The 25,859-nt window shown below is 50.2% G+C and overlaps 1 protein-coding gene across 7 annotated transcripts in view; it reads left to right on the top strand.

The window, feature by feature from the left end:
- Positions 1-22,895, top strand: part of hdac4 (histone deacetylase 4) — a 110,241-nt gene extending 87,346 nt beyond the window's left edge. For 5 of the 7 annotated variants that reach the window (XM_035519886.1, XM_035519889.1, XM_035519890.1 and 2 more), the window contains 9 exons: positions 815-870; positions 1,933-2,020; positions 2,555-2,674; positions 3,557-3,654; positions 10,457-10,575; positions 12,104-12,237; positions 19,734-19,818; positions 20,015-20,156; positions 20,319-22,895. In XM_035519886.1, the coding sequence (XP_035375779.1) occupies positions 815-870; positions 1,933-2,020; positions 2,555-2,674; positions 3,557-3,654; positions 10,457-10,575; positions 12,104-12,237; positions 19,734-19,818; positions 20,015-20,156; positions 20,319-20,358 (882 nt within the window). In that variant the 3' untranslated portion in view covers positions 20,359-22,895. Of the gene's footprint in view, positions 1-814; positions 871-1,932; positions 2,021-2,554; positions 2,675-3,556; positions 3,655-3,763; positions 3,890-10,456; positions 10,576-12,103; positions 12,238-19,733; positions 19,819-20,014; positions 20,157-20,318 lie in introns of those variants that run through there. The other 2 variants (XM_035519896.1, XM_035519898.1) reach the window with 2 other exon arrangements.
- Positions 22,896-25,859: the final 2,964 nt, after the last annotated feature.

Below are 25,859 nucleotides of genomic sequence, written 5' to 3' on the forward strand. Positions count from 1 at the left end.
TGAAGGGGTGTAGTCAAGGGTGGAGCTCCTACACCACGCACATACACCACACTGCTACCATACCATGTGCACATGCATGCGCACACACACACATACATACACACACACACACACACACACACACACACACACACACACACACACACACACATATCTCTCAGCGTAACATCCTCCTCTCTGCCAGTTGCAGGAGCAGCCTTCCACCAGTCCCAGCCTCACACTCTGAACACACCACAGGGAATCACCAGTTCCGCTCCACACCTCCCTTACACTCCCTCCTCTCTCTTTTTCTTTCTCTCTCTCTCATCTCTCTTTCTTTCCCCCCCCCCCCCCCCCCCCACCCAAAATTATATCCTCTGGAGTGAGATAAGAAAACGGCATAGTGCAGCTGCTCCAACATCATTAGGACTGGGGGTGGGGGGGGGGAGCGCGGGTGGAGGAGCACAGGCGTGGTCTCACACCGCCTTCCAGTCCTCCACATTTCCAGCTATCCCAGGGGCGGTGGTCCGAGCTCAGAGAGGGAGTCCTCTCCGTTACGACGCCAGGACCACAGGCAACGCCTGCCGTGTGGCGCCCCACTGACTGACCCTCTTGCCCAGTGTGGGAAAGCGATCAGCACGGTTCCAGTCACGGGGCGCAGAGTGCATGGAACCACGCAGCCTGGTTTCCTGTCCAGCACATGCGCAAAGACACGTGTGGGAATGCCCACTGTGTGCACGGATGGGCTCGTGGGCTAGCCCCCGGGCTGCATAGGATGGTGCAGCTAACGCAGCTGTGTGTGTGTGTGTGTGTGTGTGTGTGTGTGTGGTTACAGAATGGCTTTGCCGTGGTGCGACCTCCTGGACACCACGCAGAGGAGAGCACACCCATGTAAGCTCCGCCACACACATCCCCGCTATAGAAAAGCACATTACTATGACACTGTACACTGCTCCACCTCAGCCAAAGTGCTGCAGGGGTCGCTGGGGCACTACAATTCTGAGCTAAACCAGCTAGCTACTAGTTCTTATTATCAGCAGCACTAGTGTTTCTGCCCTAGATTTATTTCAGACCAACTGAAGGTTCAAGCTAAATTTTGCTTTTTAGGTACCCTTCATTCAAACAGTCGTTTTAAACGTGTTGCACTCTCTCTCTCTCTCGCTCTCGCTCTCTCTCGCTCTCTCTCTCACACACTCACACTCACTCACACACACACACACACACACACACCTACCTGCCTTGTAATATAAATGAATCCCAGCTCACAAGTAGATATTCTGGCCAAGTGTACAAGGCTCTCTGGCTCACAAGCCTGCCTACAATAGAGAACTTGAGGAGTGGACCGTAAATTGTCTGAAATCCCATGTTGTTTTCTGACTCACACTTGTTTGGTTTAAAGTGTTTTCTGGCTGGCTGTCTCTCTGTCTGTATCATGACTAAAAGCCATCAAATGTGGGATCATTACATTTGGGGGGGGGGGTCACTAATTGCTCAGCGTTTATGCTGTGAATACCTGTGCAGTAAGTGATCCGTGTGGCCGCTTCCCTCTCGTAGAGAATCTGCTCCCTACTAAACCAGCCCCATTATATAAAGGTTAAGTGGAGCAATTGTTCCGCACACGCTGTGGAAAAAGGTTAAACAAGACGGTTGTTGCACCGCTGTGGTGAGTTAATGCCAGGCGCAGCCCAGGCGTGCTCTGTGGTTGTGTGTGTGTGTGGGTGTAGCGACGTCTCTCCCCTGTATGGGCTGCGGGCCAGTCTCAAACACAGTTCTCTACTCTGAAGTGAAGCCAGAGCTCTGTGGGTAAAAGTGTGCCATTAGTGAAATGAGAATCCGTCAGACCAGGGGGTCCACTTAGCGCGCGACCCGCCCGCGATCCGCTTCACGTCGCGGCAGCCGGTGCTCCCTCTGTTCCTGTGCTCTCACGCTTCTCTCCTTTCCACGGAACGACAGGGGATTCTGCTATTTCAACTCGGTGGCCATCGCAGCCAAGCTCCTGCAGCAGCGGCTGAACGTCAGCAAGATCCTGATAGTGGATTGGGTGAGTGCTCTCTCGGAGGCATGGCCTTTGCAGGTTCCCTTTAACCTGGATTAAATGGGATTAAAGTGATGATGGCTATAGATTGCATGACATGGGGATTTGAAGCAAGACCTGTGAACGAGGCAGGAAGTAGCAGCAGGACTGCTGGTCACATATTACTGTTGCAATGCATAAAACATATTAAAAGATGAAACAATATTTTAAAGCATCGTTTCATTACCACATAGTGTGCAGAGCCATAGTCCAGCAGGCATCGTCAATGAGTTGGTGATACACACTCGCATTACCCTGAGCTCGGAATACACAACTTTACACAATTTCATTTCGGACGTCCACGCTAGTGACCCAATGCTTCAACATGTAAATGTTTTCTTATAAAGTAAGAAAAGTAAGTTGGTTGAGGTGCTTCCTCCCGTCAGTAATATCACTGTGAGCTATGGCCGTGTGTGGTCTGTGTGCGTGTGCGTTTCTGATGACTGCTAGACAGCAATGAGATAGTAAATGCTAAATTCTGAAACCACTGGCCTCCTCCAGGATGTTCACCATGGCAACGGAACCCAACAGGCCTTCTACAATGACCCCAATGTGCTGTACCTGTCACTGCATCGCTATGACGATGGGAACTTCTTCCCCGGCAGCGGAGCCCCCGATGAGGTCAGAGTCCAGAGTACTGCACTGAGAGGCAGAGTCATGGCATGTCCTTCTCTCTCTGACGCACCCCCCCTCCACACACACACATACACACACACACACACACACACACAGAGGTCGAGCTGAAACCCCAACCCGTTTAAGGCTCCCCCCCCTGCTGGGAGCGTCTATACAAACAGAACCCCTCAGCAGGGTTCTGGAACCCTGACACTGGTTATAAATCACAGAGAGATTTTGTAGATTTTTAAAATTATACCAATATTCTACAGTATTCTTGGGATTCAAAAAGTTTTACATTTTCTAGGACATTTCAGGTTCAGGCTGGACCTGGTTCATGGAATTTAAGACCAGCCTAGTTAATGAAGGGTCTGTCGAGTCAGTTAATAAACTACTGCAACCTTTTTAACAGCCCTGGGTTTGAGCAGCGTCTGTTGCGCAGCTAAATGCGGCCGCTCTTTAGGAGCCGTGTGAGGTGAGGGGTGACAGATCCCTGCAGGCTCCCTGCTCCTGTCCGCCCCGTGCTGACTTTGTGGATGCTGCCCAGCGGGCATGGCGCTGCATGCAGTACTCGGCAGGTCTGCTTTCACGAGCAACCGTACCTGCTTCTGAGAAGTGCCGCGACCGCAGCCCAGCCTGTTCCTTCTGTCCTGTGATTGATCTCCGCGGTTAACGCCCCGTTTGAACTGGTCCCCGCGGGCCACAGTGTTGAGCCACGTCCGCTTGAGAAGGGATTCGCCTTGCCCTGTTTAATTCTTCCTGTCTTCCCATGATTCATTGCAGCAGTGAAGCCTATCACCCTGCCTTTCAGCGCAGGGAGAGGCATAAAACCTGCGGCGGTGCAACCTTCTCACTGGATGTGTGTCTCTCTGTGTGCTTGTATAATAGGTTGGCTCGGGCCCTGGCCTGGGCTTCAATGTCAACATGGCCTTCACTGGTGGCCTGGATCCCCCCATGGGCGACGCGGAGTATCTGGCTGCCTTCAGGTAACCCGCCACCTTGCTGTTGACTGTTCACTGTGTTGCTCCAGCTGAAGGACAGTGCACCTTGACCTTTAACCCCCGGATGCTTGGTTTCCCCTTTCACTGGGAATAGGCAGGAGGCAGAACATGCGACAGCCTGGTAAAGCTTTGAGGTAGGCCACAGCAGGTCACCACTCTCACTCTCAGAGGCAGGAATGGGGCCCAGGGCGCATGGTAGCACAGGCATTAAAGGCCATGTAGCAACCACGGCCACCCGATAGGCCAAGCGAACGTGGGACCACGCCCACCCAACAATCGAAGAGAACGTGGGACCACGCCCACCCAACAATCGAAGAGAACGTGGGACCACGCCCACCCAACAATCGAAGAGAACGTGGGACCACGCCCACCCAACAATCCAAGAGAACATGGGACCACGCCCACCCAACAATCGAAGAGAACGTGGGACCACGCCCACCCAACAATCGAAGAGAACGTGGGACCACGCCCACCCAACAATCGAAGAGAACGTGGGACCACGCCCACCCAACAATCGAAGAGAACGTGGGACCACGCCCACCCAACAATCGAAGAGAACGTGGGACCACGCCCACCCAACAATCGAAGAGAACGCGGGACCACGCCCACCCAACAATCCAAGAGAACGCGGGACCACGCCCACCCAACAATCCAAGAGAATGCGGGACCACGCCCACCCAACAATCCAAGAGAACGCGGGACCACGCCCACCCAACAATCCAAGAGAACATGGGACCACCAACCCCACCTGCCCTCTAGCACAGCCCCTCTAGCACTGCTGTTTTCACCAGAATTTCAAGTATCTTGGAGATGGAGGAAAGAAGAAGAAAGCTTTTAAAACAATGTCTCATAACAGTTTGTCTCAGCACTGCTCATCTGTTGGCCAGCCTCTTTTATCTGCGCTCAGGGTCTGATGGGGGCCTTTGAGGCAGAGCCAGTGGGGCTGAGCCCCATCAGACATGGTGTCTGTGTCGAATAATAAACCCTCCACAACCCCGGGGGTAGCAGGCACGTGGCCCATCTGAGCTACTACCCCCCCACCACCACCCCCACCCCCGAGGGCAGCTTTGAAGGCAGAACTCTAATGTGGCCGCAGCGCACGGGCCGTGGAGGACGACTACCAGGCCACGGTAAACCCGGATGATCCGGGCTCGTCCCTCTCTACTGTCCCGGTCCCTGTGGCCCCTTGCAGGAATCCCCCCACGGCCTCCTTTGGCACCAGACCTAGAGATTCCCCAAGGAACTGGGTGTGCTGCTGACCGTGTTGGAGTGACTCAGTCATTGGCGCTTCAGAATGGAGGTGATGCAGACTGGCACTGCGGTGGGATGGCGGGTGGTGCTCAGTAGCCCAATTGACCGAACTGCTGAATGATGCACTCAGACTAGTATCCTGTAAGAGAGAGCTCCGGGCCCCATCCCCATCACTGCACCTCCTAGCCCTGCTCCTCCACTCTCCTCTTTGCTCTTTCCCTGCCTCTGTATATGCGGCAGGTGGTTTTAATGACTAGTACAGGTTGGCTGAAAGAGGACTCTCTCCCTGTAGGTCAAGCGCAGCCTAGGGCTCATCTGTGCCCGCTGGCCACGCTGACCACTGCAGCAGAGCCTCGTGTCCTGGTCTGTACGGAGCCCAAACCGGCTCCCACTACAGAGTAACAACCTGAAACGAGCCAGTTCTGTAATCCCATTAGAACCTCGAATAAGATCCAGAAGGAGGAGATGGGGGCATTCAGGCAGTACAAATCGGTGGAGGAGAGTTATTAGAACCTCCTGTTGGGCCACAGCACCTCCCTGCTGTAGACGTTCTCCCCTCTCCCTGGTTCAGGGCTTGGCACTGCACTCCCTGCAATGTTTAAGTTCCAACCTAAGGAGAGAACTCTCTATCTCTCTCTCACTCTGACCCATCTCGTCATTCGCAGTGCTGCGGCATTCTCAGAGCCCAGAATTATCTCTCCCCGAAGACTGAGAAGGGAGAGCCCAACAGTTCATATATCTCTTCTTTTCTCTGTCTGTCTCTTCCTGCTCTCTCTTGCTCCATCTCCCTCCGTTTTCATCACTTTTCTTCAGCCCTCTCTCTCTCTCTTTCTGCCTGCTTAGTAAATAATGTAGCATCACTGTAATGATAAAGTCTGAATAGCCAAGCACAGACAGATGAGCGGAGATGATGAACCCCGGTCCGCTGTGGTCGAAACGTCAACCATCTCTGTTCCGTTACTGCTGCGCTTCCCTCCGTTGCTCTGCCCCTCCCCCACGCCATGTTCCATGGGCCGCGCGAGGCGACATGCACCCCCGCGGTCAGCACCTTCTCCTCCAGTGCGGCCGGTGCCACGTTGCATTTGCAGGGGATAAGGCCTGCGACGAGGAAAAACGGAGAAAAAAGATAAGAAAATTGGCTCTAATGAAAACCAGAAGCCCAGGAATTCTCGCCATGAACTTGGAAATGGAGAGGAGAATTGAAGTTAATTCAAACCAGCTCTCCGCAATGCCAGATGACGAGGCTTTGAAGTCTTTCTCTCCCCTTCTTTTCCCTTTCGTTCTTTCTGGACTCTCTTTTCGGAGGGGGGACTGGGGGAGAGATTGGAAAAGCCTTTGAGGCTGACAGATAGCCATGCGTAGCGTTAACCCTTCGTGGGTCCTGTTGGTTGTACAAGCTGGGCCCGCCGTTTCCCCAAACCGCTCTCGGCATGACTCATTTTTGGGATTTGGGTGGAATAGCGGGGATGGATTGTTTTTTGACAGCTTGTGGTCGGTGATGCTACTTCCAGGCCTCGCAATTTGTCTCAGTCCGTTGCAGGGGACTCAGGATAGGCCTTTGCTAATTATCGCTCATAAATCCTGGCCAACTGTCTTCCGTGATGCTGGTGTTTCTCTCACTGGAGCGGCTGCTGTTTGGGTTGTCCACGGCAACCGCAAGGCATCGGCCTTGGCCGGGCCTCTGAGACCGATCGCTGGCCGAGGGCTCAGAGAGCACGTCTCACCGGCCGGAACGGGAGGAGGATCTGCACGCTGCTTTGTAGGTGCTGTGTGGAGACAGAAGAGCTCTGCTCGCAGTGTTTGTGTCTTTGAAAGAGAGGGACAAAATGACCTACGTGTGCCTGCGTGTATCACCTCTGTCTGATGTGCCGTCACTGTATACTTCTGTGTTTTTCAACACACGAGCCTTGCCGAACCTGTGCTCCAGAGCCTCTCCCTGTTCTGCAGAAGCTCTACCCCACCAGTGCCCAGGAGAGGGACAGCTGACGACAGCCTTAACCTCCAAACTCTGGCATGAGGCTTCTTGGGCCCTAGGTGAATCTGGAGCAGGCGGTCCAAACCATCTGGTTCTCTGGTTTCTTCCTTGGTTTCATTGTCCCGTATTTGTGCGTTTAGTACTTGTCATCAAACAACTTTGCATGTTGGCGACTTGGACATGCTCCTTAAAAACGCCTGGAGTATTGAGTCGCAGTTATTTGTTTCCATCAGACTAGGTGATTCATAGTTTCAGAGACTCTCTTTCTTAGAAGTTATGCACTTACCCCAGCAGGGCATTGGTGTAGGGGGTGGTTCGTGATTTACCAAGAAGCCGTTGGGAAACTTTATTGAGAGAGACTCTTACTGCAGTGGTGGGGGGTACATTGGGGTGTCCCATGGTTTTCTTAAAAGCTCTTGAGAAATAGAGAAGAATCCACACACTGTAACTGTGTTCCTCTGGCACTGGGACAGCTGACGCGAGCAGTACGTTCTGTACTCTGGTGCAGGCCAGTATCCCAAACACACAGTGGGATACTAACGGTTAGTATTAATCCTGACTCCCAAGCGAGCTGGATAAAACCTGGAAAGGATGTCCACTCTGTGCCTTATGGTTTTTCCTTCCTAGTAGTTCACAGAGGTTAACTGATATCAAACGTACCAGAGCCTATTGGTCCTCATTTGTGGGGTGCAGTAGCTCTTTAAAAAAAAAAAAAAAAGGGCAATACAGACTTCTGTTTCTCTGCTCTTACTTAACATTCCTGTGTGGCACCACGGATGTAAAGCTCAGTGGTCCCCCAGGTTTGTGGTGTGGGACCCTTTCCTACTGTTGCGGGGGCTTCGGAAGCTCCTGAGAAGGCCCTGGCTGGGTGGCGGGTGGGATGGGGAAGGGGCTGACGAGGTGGTCTGACTGTTCAGGGCTGCTCCCTTTGACTTTACGAGCCAAGCTTTCTCTTTATGACCGGGCTTTTCAAGAGGTGAGCTTGGAAAAGAAGCCAGGTGGATCTGAGCAGATACCGACACCAGTGTGTGTGTGTGTGTAATCACGTGAACTCAAAAGGATTTTTGCTAGGTACTCCCATAAGAGGTCTCTCCTCTCCCGATAGACTGTGTGCGCAGTGATCTCACACTTTTCCCTGCTTACTGGGACAAGGGTGGGACCTGTAGGGTCCCCAGGGGGCCGGGCGCCTGCAAGGTGTGAAAACTGCATGTGCTTCCTGAGGGTCTCGGTGGGCTTTTATCTGTGTGGTCTTTCTGTCAGTTGGATTCACTCAGAGATCAGGAACGACGGTGAGCGTTCGCAGCAGCAGTAAAGCCGAGAGAGGGCAGAGACACCAGTCAGGGCTCGTAATTCTCGCTGTCTATAAGCTAATTAGCTCAGGCTCGTATCGATTTCCCTCGGAAGGGGAAATCGACGACGCGAGTGGTTCTGACAGCTGCGGCCCGCCGAGAGCATCAAAGCGTTGGCGCACGCGGGAATTGGGCAGGAGCAGTTGGGGTGGCCCAATGGCAGCCTGTAGGTTGCACAGCAGTAGGTGCAGCAAAGGTGTGGGGGCGGGGCTTTGCCACGGTCAGCCCCTCCACTGATCTGCTGCTGGCAGATCAGGAGCAAGGCATCACCTTTCTGACCACAGGGAGAGGGAGAGCACGACTCAGCACTTTTAAACCCCCCACACTAATGAACACAGCGTCCTCGTTATTAGAAGCTGCGAGTCACAGGCAGCTGTGAGGGTCTGAATGCTTCAGCATATATATGTATTTTTCCATTCTTCCAGCTCTTTCTTGTGTTTAGCCACATTTCACCAGACCACAACATGTAAAAACACGAGTCACTGTTGATTGAGAAAATGTTATTGATGATTCTCAGCTTGTTTTAAACGCTTCCAACACTGAGTATGTGTTGAGCTGTGGTTACACCTAGCACACTTAATCACAGACACTACTGGTGATGAAACTCACTCTCTCTCTCTCTCTCTCGCCACCCCTACTGTTCCTGTATCTCACCTGTATCTCCTATGTGACCAATACCCCAGTAAAACCTTTGTAAAGCCAATATGTATGCCCAGTATCAGTCTCCCCACTCAACTACATTCCAGACATCACTTTTCAAGGAAAATAAATACCTCCCTGGCACCAGGGGGCTGTAAATTCAGGTGTGCCTCTAAGGAGGCGGGTGATGTTAGGGTGTGAGAGCACGAGACACAGCCTGTTATTATGGCAGTGTGGTGGAAAAGAGGGTGGAAAGAATGAGCCTGACTGGGCATCTGCCATCTCAGGAGCTGGTCCCTGGGCCCTGAGCCCACCCACAGCCTGTCCGCAAGTACCATGTACAGCTGGCATGCAACCGGCAGTGCTAGCCACCGGCACTAACACCACACACACACACACACACACACACACACACACACACCCACACACCTCAGCCGACCAGCTCCTGAATAAATCAAATAAACATCAGCAATGCCTGCCTACACAGCTGAACCCCGAGCAGCAGTGAGGGGTGAGACATCCTCGCACGTGTGACAGCCCTGCCCTCATCTGTGCTTAAAGAGCCCGAGGTCTTTATTACGAGACATGGGCGTGAGGCAGCATCGCAGGTGTAAGGTGCGTCACTCCATCAGAATACGCCGAGCTCCAGACTACGGCTCCACCGATGGAGCTTGGCTGCGAGGGCCCTGTCCACATCTTAAGTGAAGCCACGCAAAGCCGGCCTGTAATCCGCCTACACCTCCACTGCAGTGGGACGCCGTCCGGTAGCCTGCTCCCTGGGGGTCGAGCTCCAGCCGCGGGACCGCCAGGCCCAGTTCCTCCCCAGCTGCAGCCAGGCCAGAGGCGCACAGTTCCTTAATGGATCTTAATATAGCTTCTCAGCTGTTAGTCCTGCATGGAGGGTTTTTAGCCATATAGTCCCCACCCACCCAGGCCAGTGTGTATGGCGCTGATGGACTCCGGTGCTGATGACCTTTGCGCGGCTGGACGAGGTCCGTCGCGCGTAACGGTATCAGCCCTCGCATCTGGCCGTGTGTGTGTGTGTGTGTGTGGCCGTCTGTCTCTGTCTGTATTTTCTGCCGCGTGCCTTTTATGAACTGTTATTAAAGTGGTGAGCTGGGGGAGGGCTGATGGGAGGGGTTTAAACCCCCACCCCCACCATGCCGTCTCCAGGGCAGCGCTGCACATCAGAGGAGGGAGTGTGTGCTCCAGCGCTGGGCTGTGAATCGCAGCCTCACCACAAAATGTGCCGTGAAACCCACAGCGCTCCTATGAAGCACGCGTTGAATCTGGGTATGTTGCATGGAGTCCAAGTTACGCCCCCCCCCCCCCCCTTCTTGGTTTGACGGTGTGCAGGTTTAACAATGTGTTGTAAACTGGGCTCTCTGGACATGGAGCCTTTGTGTGTCTGTGTGAGCCACGACTCCTGCCTGTAGGTCCCTCCACTGAGTCTCTCTGTTGTGGACGGATGGTTCTTAGGTGTTGCCGCGTGTGTGCCTTGAGAGGTCAGTGACACTGTGTTATGTACTGTTGCATGGGTGGACAGCTGAGCTCCTCTGTGTCTGTGCTGCAGGACGGTGGTGATGCCCATCGCTAACGAGTTTGCCCCTGATGTCGTGCTCGTGTCCTCGGGCTTTGACGCCGTGGAGGGCCACCCATCGCCGCTGGGGGGATACAGACTCACGGCCAAGTGTGAGTGCCCTGCGCCCGGATACACTGCCCACACACACACACACACACACCAGGGTTGCAGGGTGACATGACTGAACAACCATTTTTGGAACTTTCTCTCTCTCTCCCAGTCTGTGTCTATCTGTCTTCCCCTGTCTGTCTGTCTCTCTCCTGTGTGCATCACCTCCATCTTTCTGTGGCCCGTCTGTGTGGTCAGAGGCAGAAGAGGGAAATCCCACACAGCTCCACTGTTCGGCTCGGCTGAAGCCCGAGGTTTATTTTTCATGTCTCAAGGCTGTTATTCCAGTTGAGTCTGTAACGTCCCAATGCCACAAAAACAAAGAGCCATGGACATGGTGGACAGCTTGTCCTGGCGCTTCAGCTCAGCACACATCCTCTCGCTCACACACAACTCACTGTTTCCTCTGGTACAGCATTTCACTGCCATTCTGAAACTCCGGTTAGAAATTTGAATCAGGGGCCCAACAGGAGCCCCTGGTCCTCCCAGCTGGCCGTGCACTTGTCTCAAAGGGCCCTTTTGAGATTCCCTCTTAACCACCAGAAGCGTCCCAGTTCATGTGCTTGTCACAGCGCCTGAGTGCATTCTCAGTAAAGCTCGGCGTTGATGGTTCCTGCTTGATGTTGATATCAGTCAGATTGGTCTCTTAGTAGCCCAATGGCCTGTGACAAGACCCTCTTCCTTCCAGAAACATGCTTATCTGGACCTCTGCGGACCAGCGCACGCACGCTTAGCTAGATGTTTACGTTAGTGAACACACATTCATGTAGGCCCTCAAGCACATGTGCATACACACACACACACACACACACTCATACAATTATAGTCTCTAAATCTAAGCACAGGAATGTGTACCCAGGTACATAAACAAAATCTCATAGTGCACTGCAGACACCCATGAAAATACATACACTGAAATATGTGCCTAATCAGTGAGCTCATATAAATCTAGAGAGGTTGGAGTTTAGTGTTCGCTTAGTAAATCTTTTGGTCTGTGAGTGCTGGTCAGAACATGCTGTTCTCTGCTGCCCAAGCCAATCATCGGACAGTGCATCTCTCTCTCTCTCTCTCTCTCTCTCTCTCTCTCTCTCTCTCTCTCTGTAAGTCTCTGTCTGTCTTTCTCTTTCTCCGTGTCTCTGCTTCTCCATAGTCTCTCTCTCAACCTCCAGCTAAGTGTGTGAATGCGTCCTGAACGCATTAGGCAAATGCCTTACAGCAGTATTGCCTACCAACTGGCCTGAATGGGCTTTAGCGGGGTGAATGTATTCAGACAGAGGTCAGAAGCAGCCTGCAGCCGAACTGCCAAGCCCATGTTTATTACAGTGAAACCTGTCCTGTCCAGCGTGGCAGGGGTCTCCTAAATCCTGGGGGCCTTCTATGGAAAAGAGAAAGTGATGTAATACCCCCCCCCCACACACACACACACACACACACACACACACACATTGCTATGGCTACGATTCCTTTGATGGAGGGTTGCCCAGGAGAGCTCTAACCCCCTACCCGCTCTGCCTTTCTCCCCCTGTGCAGGTTTTGGCTACCTGACCAAGCAGCTGATGGCCCTTGCCGGCGGCCGCGTGGTGCTCGCTCTGGAGGGGGGTCACGACCTAACAGCCATTTGTGATGCGTCTGAAGCATGTGTTTCTGCTTTGCTGGGAAACGAGGTAAGGATGGATGAGGGTGGGAGGGGTGGAGTAGAGGGCGTGGCTGGCGGGGGGGAGGGTGGAGAGTGTATGCACTTTAGTTCTAAACGCCCCTCGAAAAGTCAAGCTTCCTCGACTGCTCATATGTACACGGCACTTTAAGAGTGCATGTGTCTAATTAACAAAGAAACATTATCAGTTTACTTACCCTCAGTCTGAGTTTGGCCACTCATCCCTGTCCCTTTCCCTACCGAGATTCAAAGGGCCACTTGGAGCTTAAAGAAGAAAAATGATCGCTTCACTCAGCCTGCGCCCAGGGAGCGGGGGTTCGTTAATCTCCCTCAGATACAATAGCAAAGCCCAAAGCAGCAACCTGCTTTTCGCTAGCCTGAACCACAAAGAAATGTATGCACTAATCCTACATCTGACTGCGCTGTCGAGAAACGGTCTGGAACGTTGCACTGTGTGACTTTAAAACAATAATGTTCTTAACATCAACACACTAGTTAATGCCCAGTTCTGCCATGCTAGCCAGGGTTTGCATGCAGTCAAACGCGTCTTGGTGCAAGCGAGACCTGAGCGATTTAAAGCTCGAGTTCAGCTCCTGACTCCACCGTCCAGTAAAGGTCGCTCTGTCTCAGTTTATTGACCTCTCTGTCCATCTCTCTCACTCCTTGTTTTGTCCCCAGTGAGTCTCCTCCCAGTCCTCCTCACTGGTCTAAACCGTCGATGGCTTCCCTCACTCTCTCTGCAACCCCCGCGTCCCCCGCCTGCCCAGAGTGGGAGGAGGATGCTGGCACCTGCCCGTCGCTCGGAGCGAGAGAGCGGGCGAGAGAGAGAGCGAGAGAGGGAGAGATGTTGAGAAATGGGTGGTTAATTGCGGGAGCGCGCTCGCCCGAGCCGCAGCCGAGCGAGCTGTCCTCTGTGATTCATGGCACACGGCAGATACCACACAACAAAACACGGGCCTTGTCTTCCTCTGGAGCTAATGGGCCGGAGCGAGTGTGCTTTTGGCTGTGGTGCAGACGAGTTTGCGTGGGTGTGCCATGGCCGTGCAGCCTTCTTCTCTGCTCCGTCACGTGGAAAAGAAAACACTGTTGCAATACCGAGTTTGGTCCAGGCATTTATTGTGCATTTCTGACTTTTGCATGAAACAAAAGCCAGCTTGGTTTCTCCTGCGCGCTGAAAGAAATTCACTGTGCTCTCACGTAGTGTTTATCCGGTTAAAACTCCAGCAACGGTGTCTCATGTTGTGTTGGCACGCCACAGTGGTGGGCGGCAGGCCGAAGTTGTAATGGCGGGACCTGCGGTCTCCCTCTACTAATGGGGTCCTGTCCCCAAACGACCAGGTGCCTGAATGCAGGCCTGCTCTGACCAGCCTCCAGGAGCCGATAGAGGCTCCACTACTTCCTCCCCTGGCGGACGATTGGACAGGCCGTGGTCCAGGCTTTGTCTCCCATCTGGAGGCGAGACCGTAAAGACGCCCCTGGAGCCCTTAAAAAACACGCGCGCTGGCTCCGCGCAGCTGGACATGACAAAATCTAAACAGGACAATAAGGCTCCCTGCTGACTCTGGTAGAGGAGCAGCTTGGAATGATGAGAGTGGGGCGGGGCCGAGCAGAGCAAGCTGGGACAGAGTGGGGCGGGGCAGAGCGTGGGAAGGGTGGGGCGGGGCAACCCAGAGGGGTTGAGGTTGGAGGGTGGGCAGCCATGCGGCCAACCCTCACCCCAACCACCCATCTCTGAAGGGAAAGCTCCACTGCTTCCAAGCTGTCAAGCAAAGTAGATCTTAACAGCTCTGAACTGGAACGCTGGCTTTAGAGGGGAACTGCACAAACCTCCAGGCTCGCTGCAGTAACCGTAACGGGTGTACCTGCAGCCGGCTGGGAGCCAGGGGAGGGGCAGGTGGTGGTGGTACCCGGCTGGGCCTTCCCTGCGGAACCCCACTGAGCAGTCTGCTGTTGTAGCGGGGAGAGAGCGAGAGGAGAGGTGAAGACAGATATAAGGGGAAGGTGATGGAGGTGGAAGGAGGGGTGTTGAGTGTAAAGAGTAGCACCACCGCTGACCCCAGAAAGCACCGGCGTGGATCCATTTCAGACGCCTGCAGAGAGACGCCAGCATACACACACGTGGAGGAACTCGGAGGGTTATAAGGTGGAGTTAAAAAGGGACCTGTAACTCATTCACTCACACACTCTCTCACTCTCTCTCTCTAGTAGAAGTGTCCCTGTAGCACATCTGAAAGCCGTTAGGCTCACACTTCATGCAGACGGGGTCAGTAACCGAGAGACAGAGATGAAGTAATCAAAGGAAACTGGGAATCATTTGAAGTGGAGAGGAAGCTATTGTCATAAAGCCGCCCGAGAGTCGGATTTCTCCACGCGGCCTCGTGGAGATCAAACACGCTGCTCTCACGAGCACTCAGGTGCCTCTGACTCTGAGCCAACAGTTGGGTGCGCTGGAACTCCGAGCCACCCACACTCCGCGCTACAACGGCAAGTTCAAGGGCGCGCCTCATTAGCCCCGCACGACTGTTTCTTTGCCACGTAAAATAGCGGCGTGCACTGCTCGCCAAATTCAGACACACTTGATCGGTGGATTAACGCCGGCTTTGTTTTGCTTTTTGTTTTCGTGGCCCGGGAGAACTGGCATCTCAGTATCTGGGCAAGCGCAGGTCAACCATGCGTCTGATGACGCGAAGGGTGAATCACATGGGCCACAGAAACGTTCGATAACGGCTCAAATAGGAGAGACCGGGCCTGTAATCAGAAATGTGTCTTATCATGATCTTTACAAAAGCTCGAGTGTAATGGACTAGGAATGTGAGCCAGTGGTTCGTGATGAGGCAGATAGAACTTGAGTGGGAGTGAGTGGTTTTTGTGTGTGTGTGTGTGTGTTGAATACTCTCATGGGAGCACAGCTGCATCAGCTAGCCTGAGCTCCAAATGGACGCATTTTGCTCGTACAGTCTCAAGGCCACATATTTTGATCACTCTGTTAAATTGTTCATGTGAGTAATAGAGTTGCAACTCTATTAAATTGTACACTCTATTAAAAATGAAAATCTTTCATTTTTCTTTATAGACACCCATGCTATTTCTGTGTGCTACACTGGAATGAGGAGAGAGGGAGAGTAGCGGGTGGGAGGGAGGGAGGGAGAGAGAGAGAGAGAGAGAGAGAGAGAAACAGTAGGAGGGAGAGAGAGGGTCTGTAACGGGTAGGAGGGAGGGAGAGTAACGGGTAGGCGAGAGAGAGGGGGAGAGAGGGAGAGAAACGGTAGGAGGGAGAGAAAGAGACAGAGGGAGAGTAACGGGTAGGAGAGAGAGGGGGGGAGAGTAACGGGTAGGAGAGAGAGAGACAGGGGGAGAGAGAGAAAGGGAGAGTAATGGGTAGGAGGGAGAGAGAGAGAGGAAGAGTAACGAGAAGGTGGGCTTCCAGCAGTGCCACCTCCTGTGAGACTGTGGTCATCACCTCCTGCCTGTTGCAGAAATGTAGAAATGAGAAATGTTTGATTTGAAGGTAAAGGCAAGAAGGCTGTCCAACATTATTGAAAGAAGGGCCGTCATACCCAACCTCCACTTTTTTCTTCATTTCAAACCTTTTTTGCCGTTTTTTTATTTTATTTAAATGTTTCTTTTTTTAAACAATGACTAAGGCCCTTTCTGGGTGAATACCTCCTGAGTGATGCATGGGCTCCGTTAGTCAACTCTGAACTCATGGCTAAATGGTGAATGTGCACAAACAGATGTTGCTTTCCAAATTGTGGTTTTTAGCAATTATTTGATAAACAACAACCTAATAGGCTAATTGTTGCCAGTCACTGATGAGGTTATCCCTGTGTTTACCTAGCAGTTACTGTAAACACGCATACTTTCATCTATGTCCTCATCTTTTGCGCTGGAGATTTACGCAAACTGTTGCCAAGGTTGCACACACCGTCATACGAGTTCTCATAGTCAGCTGCCCATGTCTGGCATGTTCACCAGTACTGGGACATGGACCGGCACGATAACGTTCCTGATACGGAGACCCAGACCACAGTGTCCCAAATACCATGAAGCATGTTTCTCCCGAGACTCTGCCATACACAAACTAGGACAGAACCCTTTGTCATGCTGCTGGAGACTCTGAAACCGAGCGGCATGGTTTTATGCATAACCGCAGTTCTGTTGCCAGTATAACGATGGCATTTCTCTCGTCGATAAGGAGCAAGAGCTCACGCAAAGCCCTGGCGGCGCGGATGCCAGGGGAGTGCCCATGTCCTGTATCCAGGGAGCTGCTCTGCACGTGCTGACAAGCCCCATTAAAGTTTAAAGCCACTCGGCGGGGCTGTCCGTCATGTTGAGAGACGGCTGGGGCCCCCCTGGGGCAGTTGCCAGGGGTTATCCTCGCAGCAGCGGTTGAGGGGCCGGGCTGCTGCTGGAGAACAGGGACCCGCAGGACAGGGTTGGGGTTTGCGGGTGGAGGCTAGTTTCGAGAGCTGCTTTGGAGTAAGGAATTTCAGACGGAAATTCAGGAGACATCCAGGCTGATTGGAGGCTGGAACGGAGCCATGGGGAAGCCTCACAGCAGGGAGCTGTGAGTGGATGACCAGCTGGCCGCGCGTGCGCACGCACACACACACACACACACACACACACACACACACACACACACACACACACACACTACTGATCACTCCACCACATGGGACTGTGTGCATAGGCACAAGCCATGCCTAGCTGTGAGTTAACGCTGCTCCATATTTCTATGTCTGTGAGAGCTGATCACATGCAGTGGACATGTGCCATGCATTACTATTCGCCACAGCCCCAGAGTGACCAGTGCCGGCGGTTGGTGCTGCGCGGGCGAAGGACTGCCATCTCCGTGCCGGTGTGGGGGCTCCTACTCCTGCCCACCTGCCTTTCAGCCTTCACACTGCACAAGCTGCTAAAAGTGCATGGCTGCAATGCACATATCAAGCAAAACACACGCCAACACACACACACACACACACACACACACACTCTTGTTCCTCTGGTTCTTCCCCAGTCTTCACCCTGTTCAGTGGGTGCTGGGGGGAGCAGTGCGTGGGAACTCTGCGTTCCAGCGGGACAGGATGTCTTTGTCCTTCTAAGGGGGCAGGAGGGGTGGAGGGGCTATAGGTGAGGCAGAAAGCCTGTGTTGGAAAAGAAAAATCTCGCCCCATCATAACTACTGTAAGTTGATTACGGCAGTGTTAATGTAAGACCAGGCAACTAGCAAAGTGCTGTTCAGTATCAGTGGTGATAGGCGGCTGGCATACCTGCAGAAGACGCTGGTGTTTGTATCCTTAAGGTATGACCTGCTGTGGGCAGGAGTTTGGACCGCATATTGACTCTTGACAAGTGTTTGAGTTGTATCATGAGCACTTTATCTTGCATGTTAATCCAAATAAAGTATTTAAATGTATGTATGTGTGTGGGTGTGTGTGTGAAGGGATTTGAAGGCTCTGTGACGTTTGCCACTGCAGGGCTGGAATGTGTCTTCAGATCAGTTCCCTCTGTGGCCCTGTACTCCAGCGCCGTCACGTCCTTCTGCTGGGTGCTTGAATTAAACCATAAATGTCCAGAAGGAAAGAACTAGTCAGTCTCTCTCTTTCTCTCTCTCTCTCCCTCCTTTTTCTAATGCAGATGGTCTGTGGACGGCTGACAAAGCATGCATGCCTTTCTTCTTCCTCTTTCGTGTTTTCACATTCTAAAGTTTTTGGCCATAATAAAGTGTGTGTGTGGGGGGGGGGGGGGGGTTGTGTGTGGTGTTGAAACAAAGCAGTATGCAGCCTAAGGGAAGTACACTCATTCCACATTAGGAATGCATTATTTGCTCTGCGCTTTGACCGTGCTGGTCCGGCTGGTGCTTCTGGCCCGGCTGGTGCTTCTGGCCCGGGCATCCGCAAACCGCATGAGCCCATGTGCTTTGTGCCAGAGCCTGTGTATATGAATGGATGGCGCGTCACCATTGACTCACATTGTGAATTTTTGAAGCCGAGATGGCCAAAATGATGGCTCTTCTGCGCTTGCGGGGAGCCAGAGAACGCACAGGAGAGACTGTAGGCTGGATGGCATCTCCAAACCCCAGCCACGTTTGTTAATACACATACGCTTTCTTTATGCCAGGAGCAAACACAACAAAAGAACACGTTCTGCAATACATCTAATACTTCACATGATCCATGGCCACCCCTAATCAGTCCACATGTGCTTTCACTTCCATCAACCACGTTCTGGAATGAAACTTCTTTTCTTCATCACAAAAATATCTTAGCAAAATATCAGGCATTTAATGAAAATGAAATAATTAAACTGAAAATTAATAAATAACCTCACATGAAGCAACTTGAATAAATAACCTGACATCTTGACCATAGCTTTCATATTCAGTTCAAGATGAAATATTTAATTATTCTCTTATTTTTGTCAGCTAATTACAGGATAACATTCACATTATTTAATTTAATGAAATGATTTGAACAATATTTTTTAAATCAACCCGAATTAAAGGTTGATGTGTCTTGCTTCAGTGCCATGCCTAGATAGCTAGCTGGTTTTCTAACATTAGGGAAATTTAGGCAAGCAGCTAGCCAGTTACAGAGACAATGGCAAAGAACTTGCACCTGAGGATCTGTTAGAACAATTTACTTCTGAAAAGGTCATTGCTTTACTTCCAAAATGTCAAAGTGACCAAAGTTATTAACACAGTCAAGCTGTAAGTCAAATTAAACATTGTATTGCAGCCAGCCATTAGAGGGAGTCAGACAAGCTTCCCTTTTCTCCTGCTGCTGTTCAGTCAAAGGAATCAGATTACTGCCATGCCAACCACTCCAGATCACGCTGCCAGCCAACCACCACTGTGCAGCTAATCCTGTAAACTAACCACCAGTGCCAGGCTAACGCTGTCAACTAACCACCAGTGCCAGGCTAACCCTGTAAACTAACCACCAGTGCCAGACTAGTCCTGTCAACTAACCACCTGTGCCCAATTAATCGTGTAAAATATCTACCAGCACTACAGCTAACCCTGCCAGTATTCATCCAGCTACCATTGCCCAGCTAATCCTTCAAGAGTACCATCAGTGGTGCAGTTAATGCAGCCAGCACTCCCAGTTCTGCAGCTAATCCTGGAAGATTAATCCACTTCCCCGGTGCTGCAGATAACCACTGACCATTGACATGGCTGCTAACTCCACTTCACCAGCATTGACACTATTTCTTCTGTACAAACAACAGGCCCTTCTACTGTAAATTTGGCTTTCAGTCAGTCACCCAGTACAGTGGGATATGGACCCTGGGGCCTACGGATGCTTTGGGCATTTATGACGGTTTTGAGGGTTTAAGAGAAGTTTGAAATATCACTGAGGCCATGGGAGCATCTGTATCATTTATGGCGACAAGCCTGCTGACTGTGGCTCAGCCCGAGTAGTCCAATGTTTCCCTTGAGTAGCTTCAGAAAGGCTGATGATAGTTTTACAGTGACTCCATTTTGTTTACTCTCATCCACAGCTGGAGCCGCTTCCTGAGGAGGTTCTGCAGCAAAGACCCAATCTCAACGCTGTGCGCTCCATAGAGAAGGTTCTGGAAGCCCACGGTGCGTATGATGTGACCCTGTCTCCATAGTTTCCTGTTCTCACGTGCATATCCCTTCAACGTGCCATCCCTTCAGTCCCACATTCTACCAATCTGGCACTATCTGGTCAAGTTCTAAAGTTCTCCGTCATGTTCAGAGAACATGAGAACGTCTTTGACCTTTTGTGTGTGTGTGTGTGTGTGTGTGTGTGTTGTAGGTAAGTACTGGCGTTGTCTGCAGCGCAGTGGCTCTACGCTGGGCTACTCTCTGATCGAAGCTCAGAAGTGTGAGAGCGAGGAGGCCGAGACTGTGACTGCCATGGCCTCTCTGTCTGTGGCCGCCAAACACATGGGGAAGAGGTAGGCAGTCCTGCTACAGGGAGGGTGGGGCTCTGTGTGTGGGCGGGTGTCTCCGTGTCTCCCCTAAGATCGGAAAACATTTGTTCATTCATATTCATATGGGCTCATGCAATTGGCATGTCCGGCATTGAAATTATTTATTTGTGTGTGTGTGACCCACAGGTCAGAAGAGGAGCCAATGGAGGAGGAGCCACCATTGTAGAAGCGGTCCAGCCATGACCTCGGTGACCTCCTTGGCCTGCTAGCGTCTGTGTCGGCAGCGCAGACCCTCGCTCTGCCCTCACCGTCCGTTTCATTTTCGGCCTCTCCCTGGTCACCGCCTCCGTCCTTGGCGGGCACGGCATTACAGCGCGGCCCGGGCAGCGAAACGGACCGCAGACACCCTCCGCAATCCTCCAAGCACTCCAGTGAAAGACGCCCCCCCCCACCATGCTACTTGAGTGGGGTGCGTCTTGACCAAGCCTGTGCCCAGCCATCCGTGGAGGCCTCTGCTTTCAGGAGGGACCTTGACCTGCGACCCACGTGCAGATCCCAGAGCTGGTGCTTTCGGAATATCAAACTCTTCTTTTCATGGCCACTAACGTCCGCACGGTTCCAGCTGTGGGCTTTTTGTCTGAAATCCATCATGGCTGGGTACTTTTCTACGTCTAATACTTCTCTCTTTATTCAGTTGTTTGCATCTACTTGTTTCACATTTTCTCGAGGGGGGAGGAAAGGTGAATGACGCTGCATCATTCCGAATTGGGAACATTTTTTTGAAAGTGACTTCTGGATGCTGTAGGGAGGGTGGAGAGGAGGGAGCAGGGCGAGGGGAAGCTGGAGAACTCGGCGGATGCTTTGTGTGGACGATAGCTGGTGAAGCAGCCCTTCTGGAGCCCCTCTGACACACCCCAGAGAGAGTTGCCAAGTGCTTGTGCCTTTTTGCATCTTTTTGTTTAGTTTGGGGGGGGGGGGTTATTTTTTTTGTTGTTGTTTGGTTTTCATTTTTCTTTGAAGAGCTGGTGGATTTAATGATGATTTGAGAAGAACATTGCCTTAAACTTGTCGTATAAAGGGAAGGCCGTCGGGGCCCCCCGACCCTCCTCTGTGTTTCTTTGTCCAGCAGTGGTATGGCTGGAGGCCCCATGGCCATGAAGCCCTGTGCATGTTTACCAGGAACGTCCTGCAGATTTCTGTGCGTCACACACATTAGCATCGTTTTATTGTTCTTTTTTTCCTGCTTCAGTTTCTTTTCCCTCTTTTTCTATACTTGCTTTGGACTCTCCGCACTGTCGGTATCTCGCTTTGAAATGACTCGTAAGGTGGTCGTCGGTCGTGCACGGGCAAACCGTCGGAGCAGTTTTCAGTAGAACTCTGCTTGTGCTTTTTTAGAGAGCAAGTGCAGCCTAATGTAGCTACTTGTTCATAGTCTCTGACCAAATCTCCATTCTCACCTCTAGCATGCACTGTTACTGATCAGCTTACCTTGGACCAGTTTGAATGCTGTAGTTGTAGAAGAAAAAAACACTGAAAGCATGAGATCTAACCAGTAGTTCAGTGGCACTAGCTGCAGGCATATAAAATAGGTTAAGATGTTTTTCTTCTTGCTGAATTTTGTGGTTTATAAGAAAAGTTAAATGAGTATTTGTTTTGTTTTGTTTTTTTTTTCCATGTATTTCTCACAGAACATGTTAAGACTTTTTATAGTTCTGAATGTCATAGTGGTCAGATTAAATCACAGATGAGAGTGCTAGCTAATCAACAGAATATCCTTCTCAGTAGATGGTCAGTCTTTTTTTTATTTTATTGGCACCTTTAAAATTGTAGGACAAGGGCTGCAAACCAATTTTAATATCTACCACTGAGCCTTCGAACGTGCCAGCAGGTGAGATTCAGTGCTGGTGTCCAGTTTCATGGTTCTGCCATCAGGCCTCTGCACTAGCGGCAACGCAGCCGAACGTGCTGTGGTGGGGCAGGGCTGGGCTGAGCTGTGGGTGCGGGTGGGTGCGCTCCACAATCCAGGAAGTAATCGGACAACCAGCCTCCACCCAGACAACCACGGCAAAAACCCTGGAGTCTTCAGGGGCACTCTGGCAGTCTGCGTAAGCATGGCTAGCTAAGCGCATAGGCCTGGAGCAGCGTACCCTGCGTGCCGGACCGTGTGTGCATCTCAATGTTCTGTGTACGTGTATATACACAAGCATGCTCGCAGGTCGTCCTCCTGACCCGACGTTCCATTCCAGTCGTGGACTGGTTCTGATTGTAGATGCTCTTACATGTTTGAAAACCCCCGACTCATGTTCTGCCTCTTGGCAACTGCCTTTGATATTGTTTCTACGAACATTTGATTTTTTTTTTTTCTTCTGTATATTATTATTATAAGGCATGTTGTGCTTTTTCTTATGGTCTTATTGTACCAATGCCCTGTACCACATGACTATTCTACATTGCAAGTTTCTTTGATGTCTGCTTTTCTTTTGTATATTTTTTTTTTCTTGTCTCAAACTTCATACTTCTTTTGTTGTACTGTTTTTGATTAGTTAGTTGTTTCCCCCTGTTACACTCTGTACAGTTAATGATGTTGATTTACATGCATTAAGCTCTTAAGCCCATAGCCTTTCCCACACTCTCTGGGCTTTGCTGGTTTTCTTGGGAGGGTGAATTTGGTTTCTACTTTGTATAATATTTCCAACAATTGTGTATTTACTATATGTTCTGTTCATAATAGATTTATATATGACAAAATCTATATATAAATATGCCTATATAATAAATATATATATATAAATATATAAATATATATATATATATATATATATATATATATATATATATATATATATATATATATATATATATATATATATTATAAAAGATTACAATCATATTTGGAAAGGTAGGGGACTGCGAGGTGATCTGCTCGGATATCCACTCTGGCTGTGCCTGGACTGTAAACTGTTGTGCTCTCTCCTCACGCCTGCTGCTGTTTTCAGGACACAAAGGTAGCACTACACTGTAAAACTCCACAGTCCCACGGCACCTCCCGGCCCAGGAACAGCGAGACGGGCGCACACCTGCTCCGAGATTTTCCTCACAAGAAGGTTCGTCGCATTAGAACAAATGAAATGGATCTGGACATCGTTCACGCTCCGCTTCCGGCGCCTTGCGTCTCATCCTGACTGCTTACACTCCACTAATCAGGAGGCTCTGATTATATTGCCTGTTCGCTTGCAGGAGTAGTTGTCATTAAGCACTTGTTAGCTTTTTAGATTGGCCCTTCTGTTGAGCTCAGTGCTAACAGTGACTGACTTGCTTAGCAGAACTTGCGGGTCACTTTGCAGTAACGCTCTGAGCAGTGGTAGCCGGTTGTTGTTTGGAGTGTGTTTTCTCTTTCATTTTTCTTTCCACAAAGGGATTTCTCTATCTGGTTTATGCATGCAGCATCCGGATAGTCATTTTGTTTAAAAAAGAAGAGTGAGGAAAAATACAGAAAACATTCCTTTTATTTTGATTTTGTCCGTTTATTTTAACATCCATCATTCCGGCCTTTTGGTGCAGGCCTAACGTTTATTTGAAGGCCTGGGTACGTTTCCGTACCGTTCTCATTGTTCCACCGATGCCGTTTTTTGCATGGCTTGTGTGTCGGCATGCCTGTCTGTCCGTGTAACATATTTGCACAACCGATGAGCACTGGAGGAAGAGACTTTTCCAGCGCCGGAGAGCGCTCGGGACATGACTGTGTTCTCTCCTGTTCTGTGGTCGGGAAGCAGAAGGAACCATGCTCCTTGTGTCCGACAGATGTGCTTTTTACTTGTTTAAAAAAAAAGAAAGAGAGAACTAAAACAGTTTCAAAAATTTCAAAACATTTGAATATTTTACAAAAAAACAAAACAAAAACTATCTAGCACTTGACTACAAATTTTATTGTATTTATATAGAACTTTGTTTTAGGTCATCTACACACTGCATATTAGACTGCCTGTGTGATGTGTTTTTATATATATATATATATATATAATTTTTTTTTTTTTTCTCCTCTCCGTTGGATGCAGTTTTGGGTTGAGCAGAGTGGAGAGCATCTGGAGTGATCAAAGGGCTTTTTCCAGATGTGTGACAGGTAGATCATCCTTAGCCTGTCAGCCCCTTTACAGCCAGTAACATATCTATGACCACTGTGGCTCAAGAGGCTCTAGCTTTACACATGTAAGAAATGCAGAATATTTTTATCACTTTGTTTTGATTTTGTTTCCATTGTTACAGTAGAACTTTTCCCGGGACCTTTTGCTCTAACGTTTGTCTTTGACGTCAACTATAAAGTATCTTGTTTTGGAAAACCACAAAGTCTTGTTTTTATTTCACCAACTGTAGTATTCATTATTTGATGAAGAATTTTCTTGGATAAAATGCATTTGCAAACGGAGGGCAGGAAAACTCCTAAGTTCCATGATTTGTGGACAAATTAACAGTTTAGAAATGTAGTTGCGTTCATGTAGGTTTGACAATAAGTTTGCAGCTGCGTTAGACCAGCAGCAAAAGCTCCATGAATAAATACTACTAAGTGACTCGTAACAATGCGACCAGTTTGGTTTGACTCTTAGTGCTTTTAAAATGCAAAACTCAATATCCCACTAACCATAAATGCACATTCGAAATCACCGAACTGAACGAATATTTCCTTTGTGTTTTATGAAAACCATAACCATGGTTTGATCAGGCCTTTCATTTCAAGTGCTCCACTGTTCTTAGCCTTTTATTTAAAAGTAGATGCACACACTTAGCAATGTTGACATCTGTATTTAAGTAACAGTAATACATAATAAGTGAATAGCAGCAGAAAGGGATTTATTTATGTAAACCTATGCTCTGTCCATTGGTTTCCTCGATCTCTCTGTAAATAATGTATTCTACCACAATCCTCTAATGGTCATGATACATGGAGCAGTCTGAGCTGCTCCGTTTAGTGTTCTGGGGGTTGTTTTATAAAGGGATCCTGTCGTGTATTCTAAAATCCAACTACCCAGAGAGCTGTCACTGTGCACATATACAATCATTAATCATTATTAGAGTTTCATTCAAAAATAACTGATCACTAGTCGTAAGTGCGTAGCCCTGCGTAAGACCCATGCTTCAGTATTTTACTACGGTATTTAACTATTTAAATGTTTTGTTCTATTAGAGCAGTGCTACCATTTATGCAATTTCCTCAGCATCACTGGTGTACAGGCAATCTGGAGTCCTGTAGTGTGCATTTCACGGTGTTCCGATGGAAGAGTCCTGGGTTGTGGAACCCAGAAGTTCTTGATCCTGGTCCTGGAACCTGCATGCTCTCATGCGCTGGCCAACCATTACTTCGGCAGGACTGGTGGAGAACTCCAGCTGTAAGCCCTGCCTCTTCATACGTTATGTACGCACATCACCCCCTGTGTCATAACAGCTTATTTCATCACAGTCAGCAGGTTCCTCTCCCTTAGCAGAAGGTTTCAGGACTCATCAGTAAACACTAGGCAGCAACTTGTGCTTGGCTTTTATGTCTAAACTGCCCAGTGTGGCTCCTTTTTCAATGGGGTGCTCGTTACTGGTCGATAGCTTTACCACTGCGTGTAAGAGACTTGTAGGCGAAACCTTTTAGTGAAGCCATGGAACTGTAGCCTGTAACAGGCTGCACTGCCTCCTCTGGCCAGTTGAGGGCAACAGAGAGGACTGGACCTTATTGCACTCCCTCCA

This window comes from Electrophorus electricus, chromosome 2, assembly GCF_013358815.1.
Source record: "Electrophorus electricus isolate fEleEle1 chromosome 2, fEleEle1.pri, whole genome shotgun sequence".
Classification (NCBI taxonomy): domain Eukaryota; kingdom Metazoa; phylum Chordata; class Actinopteri; order Gymnotiformes; family Gymnotidae; genus Electrophorus; species Electrophorus electricus.